At 58.4% G+C, this 5,083-nt stretch overlaps 1 protein-coding gene across 1 annotated transcript in view; it reads left to right on the forward strand.

The window, feature by feature from the left end:
* GALNS (galactosamine (N-acetyl)-6-sulfatase) overlaps positions 1-5,083 on the forward strand; it is a 52,324-nt gene that overhangs the window by 28,272 nt on the left and 18,969 nt on the right. Inside the window, exon 9 of the mRNA XM_017859268.1 lies at positions 1,499-1,606. Within this exon, the coding sequence (XP_017714757.1) occupies positions 1,499-1,606 (108 nt within the window). The remainder of the gene's footprint in view (positions 1-1,498; positions 1,607-5,083) is intronic.

A 5,083-nucleotide genomic window follows, 5' to 3' on the forward strand; every position in this document is an offset into this window, starting at 1 on the left:
CCTCGAAACAAAATCCACATTTTTAATGATACATAATCAAACCTAATAATTTAATCTATATCAAGCAACTGCATTTAGCTCCAAGTAACAGAAATCTCCTGAAATCTAATATACGAGGAAGGTATTTGTTCTCATATAGGACTGGGTCGGCACACTTAAAAATGCAATAGGGTACAAAGTCTCGTTTTTTGTTTTTTTTGAGACAGAGTCTTGCTCTGTCGCCTCAGGCTGGAGTGCAGTGGCCGGATCTCAGCTCACTGCAAGCTCCGCCTCCCGGGTTCCCGCCATTCTCCTGCCTCAGCCTCCGGAGTAGCTGGGACTACAGGCGCCGCCACCACGCCTGGCTAATTTTTTTTTGTATTTTTTAGTAGAAATGGGGTTTCACCATGTTAGCCAGGATGGTCTCCATCTCCTGACCTCGTGATCCACCTGTCTCGGCCTCCCAAAGTGCTGGGGTTACAGGCGTGAGCCACCGCATCCGGTTTTTTTTCTTTTCTTTTTTTTTTTTTTTTTTTTTTTGAGACAAGGTCTTGCTGTGTCACCCAGGCTGGAGTGCAGTGGCGTGATCTCAGCTCACTGCAGCCTTGACCTCCTGGGCTCAGACGATCCTCCCACCTCAGCCTCCTGAATAGCTGAGACTACAGGGCACGCCACTACACCCAGCTAATTTTTGTATTTTTGTAGAGATGGGGTTTAGCCATGGTCTCTCTTTGGTAGAAACCAGTCTAGGCTAGTCTTGAACTCTTGGGTTCAAGCAGTCCCCCTGCTTCAGCGTCCCAAGGTACTGGGATGACAGGTATGAGCCACCACAGCCAGCCCCTTGGTTTCCTTTTCCCCTATTTTCAGGGGACCCGAAGCAGAGAGAGCCTCAGGTGGCTCAGGCTACAGCAGCAGGAGTGGTTTTTGTCCCTGACATGAGCCCCCTGTCTCCTCCCTCCATGTCTGGGAGTGAGCCGGGGATGGTCCCGGCACCGGAGCTGGCCTTTGCCCCATGACCACTTCCCACAAGTGATGGCTCAGAGACCAAAATCCAGTCTTGGGGGCTTGTCAGAAACACAGATTCCTGCACCCCACCCTGATTGACTGAGTTAGAACTGTAGGGGGGCCAGAAGTTGGCTGCATTTTAAGTACCCCAAACACTGGGAGGCTTGTGAACATTCACGTTCGGGAAGCAGCAGCCGGCAGCTGCACACCGGGCGCCCAGGGCCTCTGCTGCGGGAGTGTACGCTTCTGAGTCTTGCTGACACCATGTGGTTGCGTTTCCGTTTCCTCAGTGGGCATGACGTTCCCACTTTCTCCAGGGCACCTTGCAGCCGCGGCATCTCAGATGGGCCCCCAGAGAGCTGCCCTGAGGCTCGGATCTTGCACTCCAGCCAGAGTGCCCTGGCCGGGCCGTTTGTCTCCATGACCGGTCTCAGTGACTCAGTGTCACCTGGGGAGGCGGAGGGCCTGGGGACATCGAGTCCCAGTGGCCTGACATGGGGCCCCTCTCTCCCAGGTGGCAGCAACGGCCCCTTTCTGTGTGGGAAGCAGACCACGTTTGAAGGAGGGATGAGGGAGCCTGCCCTCGCGTGGTGGCCGGGGCACATCGCCGCAGGCCAGGTGAGTCAGCGTCCACCCGTCTGCCGGGCAGCAGGTCCAGGCCTGTGGCCACCCCAGGCCACAGGGTGTGTGCAACCCTCACTGGCCACCTCCCCCACGCACCCTATGCTCAGCCTCACCATCTCCTCAGAACCAGGGGTCTCTCAGGGTGCGTGGTGCTTGCTGTGGCCCGGTCAGACAGGCAGGAAGGCTCTCAGTGAGGACTGGAGCCGTGTATCCTGCCATGTGTTACAGAGGTGCTGGTAATGACTGTGTGGGGAGGAGACGTCCATGGTGTAGTCAGCGCAGCAGTCCTGAGTTAAACAGAGTTAAACAGGTTTCTTCCCTGCAGGACTTGTCAGTGCCTTTAGCATGCTAATGGGCACCATGAGCCTCTAGAAGGGGCATAGAGCAGGCTGAATGTTTAAAAACCTGTCTACTACAGAATCGGTCTTTTTTTTCCCCAAAGTACCTCTTCTCAGGCCAGTGTCGTAAGGACACTCAGCAGCAGCAGCCCGACACGGGACTATCGGTGTCTGTCTCCCGCGTGGGGTGCAGACCTCGGTGGTGGCCTGGGCTCTAGCCGGGCGAGGGTGCGTCCTGCTGTCTCAGGCTGACCACCTTCATGCATCACTCCATCTCCCCCGCCCAGGAATCTGCCCCTCGGCTGAGAATCACACCGTGCGATCTTCTCTAACTGGAGCACTTGAGCCAGACACGCCATCAACACGGGGCCGAGTCTGGTGTTTGTAAACGGGGGCGTTTCTTCACTGTTTCTTAGTCTTTTGCCCTCCCGACGGCCTCCAGAGGCAGCCGTCCCCTTCAGGCGGCCCCACGAGGAGAAGGGGGCGCTCCCAGTGGCAGCTGGAACGTCACACGTGATGGCAGCCAGAGTCCGCATGAGGCTCACGGGACTGAGTGAAGACGTGCCGGGGCCAGCTCCTTCTGGAGGCTCCAGGAGAGGTTCTGTTCCCTGCCTTTTCCAAATCCTAGCAGCCGCCCCATTCCTGAGCTCCTGGCCCTTCCACCATCAAAGCCAGCAGCACGCAGGCATCTGTCCTGGCCTTCCTGTTCCACTTTTTTTTTTTTTTTGAGATGGAGTCTCACTCTGTTGCCCAGGCTGGAGTGCAGTAGTGCAGTCTCAGCTCACTGCAACTTCCACCTCCCAGATGCAAGCAGTTCTGCCTCAGCCTCCCGAGTAGCTGGGACTACAGGCGCCCGCCACCACGCCCAGCTAATTTTTGTGTTTTTAGTAGAGACGGGGTTTCACTTTGTTGGCCAGAATGGTCTCAATCTCCTGACCTCGTGATCTGCCCGCCTCGGCCTCCCAAACTGCTGGGATTACAGGTGTGAGCCACTGCGCCCGGCCCGTGTTCCACTTTTGAGGACCATATGGCTGTGTCCCACCCCACCCCCTGCTCGCCCAGGCTGCCCTTCCTGTTTCCAGCTCGCTGATGAGCGGCCTGCGTGTGTCTGCCACCTTAACTACCTGGCCTGGTCACACATCTGCAGGCCCAGGGATTGGCTGCTGTTCTGCCAGGTCCTCCTCTTCCCCACTCATTCTACACATGAGGAAACTGAGGCCAGAGAGGAAGTCATTTGTCAGGGCCGCCCAGTTACGAGGGGACAGAGGTGGGAGCAGACGCCTGGCTATGGAGCCTGCACTCCTACCCACCATGCCTGGGCAGTCCCCTATGTCTCCAGCAGCCAGTGGGACTGGGGCTGGCACCTGCCAAGGGCACCTGTTCTCTACAGGTGTCTGAGTCTCCCTCCTCAGACCCTCTGCCCAGGGCAGCCTTTGTCTAACATGGGACTCCTGGGCCACCCCAAGTTCCCAGGACCCTGAAGGTGGAAGGCCCCCCATGACTCACTGAACAGGCAGCCGCGGCTCCGTGTGAAGAGCAGAGTGACCGTGAGAGTGACTGCCTTGTTGTGCAGGAGAAGCATGGGTGGTGCACACGGCCTCCTGCATGGTGTGGGGTGCCCCTAGGACAGGCTGCTGCTGCGCCACCCCCTCCACTCCCCTGAACGCCGTTCCCCTGAGGGTAGGGATGGGCCATTTAGCCTCTTGTGTGAGGGCATCTGCAGGGAGTGGCCGGTGGCCATTCAGTGAACGCTGTGACGTTGGCGTGAGACTCAGGACTTGCGTAGGCCTGGGAGACGCTGGCGTGAGACTCGGGACCCGCGTAGGTCTGGGAGATGTGAGGTTTCCCACTGCAGCGGGTGCCCACCAGGCCAGGACAGGGCTGGGGCTCTGCTGCCCAGGCTGGGAGCCACCCGTGGCTATGCTCAGCAGCAATCTGGGAAAGGTGAGGGGAGCTGCCCCAGCCCTGCCCAGCTCCATGCACAGTGGGTTCAGGGATGTCTGTACCTCACAGACCTTCCCACCCACCTGCCCATGGAAAGGTTCCAGCTAAGAAAAATGCAAACTTCAGCGTTTTGGAACCTTCCTGTCTGCCTTGCTCCCTGAGGAAAAGAAACCTCTCCCCAGAGCCACCACGTTGCCGTTTCCCGCGGGCCACAAACTGAAATTGAATTCGATGGCATCAGGCCTGTGCGCCGCAACACCACAACAGGGTTTTAGTCAAAGCACCTCACATATGTCCCCACGGTTCCTCTCCGGGCAGGGGCGGCTTTAGTCACTGCAGCCCTGGATTCCAAATGAGGTCTCAAAAGCTCTGATAAAGGCTTTAACTACTTCTCCCACGGCTGCAGCTGCCTGCTGCATTTCTGGAAGGCCTCGCTGCCTGGAGAGTTCTTCCAAAAGGCCTCACAAGGCCCCTGCCCATGCTGATGCGGCGACCGGCAGACACGGCTCCCGCCCGCCCCACCGGCGCCGCGGGCACGGACACGGCTCTGCGGTTTATTTTTCAGATGACAAAGGTGTCTGGATTTCTTTTATTATTCTGTCCTTTAAAAGACAGGAGAAGGGTGGGAAGCAGTCACACAGATACTGCTGACCACACCTGGGGAAGCTTCTCAGTCTCTGCAAAGCTCCCCGAACCTTCCCAGCAAACGCTGACCTTTGCCTTCCCTGTCCCACACTGGGCACTGCAGACCCCAGATCCCATGAGCAGCTGCAGTGCGGAGTGGGTGTTCCTGTGAGGCCAGGACCCTACTGAAGAAGCTGGTGATCTCCATCTGCCCTAGTGAGGAGCTGGCTGCAGGCGGCGAGGGTGCCCCAGACCATGGGGAGGGTTGTCTACACTGGGTGGGAGCTCCAGGGCTTGGCAGCAGGTGGTGGTCCCTGTCCTGCTGCCCCAGAGGCTGTGCTTGCCAGGCAGGGATGTGTCTCCACCCCCTCCCCAGTCTCCCTGCCGAGTGACCCAAGCCTGGAGCCCCCGAGTTAAGCAGACAGGGCCAGTGAGGGGAGCCAGATGGCACGCTCTGGTCATGGCTGGTTACCCGTGCCCATGCCCTCTGGAGGTCGGGGCACGGCAGGAAAGACAGCCTCCTGCCTGTCCTGGAGCTCCCTGGGTGTGTCAGGAGCCGTCCCCGCCAC

Source organism: Rhinopithecus bieti, unplaced genomic scaffold (assembly GCF_001698545.2).
Source record: "Rhinopithecus bieti isolate Rb0 unplaced genomic scaffold, ASM169854v2 scaffold_1618, whole genome shotgun sequence".
NCBI classification, from domain to species: Eukaryota; Metazoa; Chordata; class Mammalia; order Primates; family Cercopithecidae; genus Rhinopithecus; species Rhinopithecus bieti.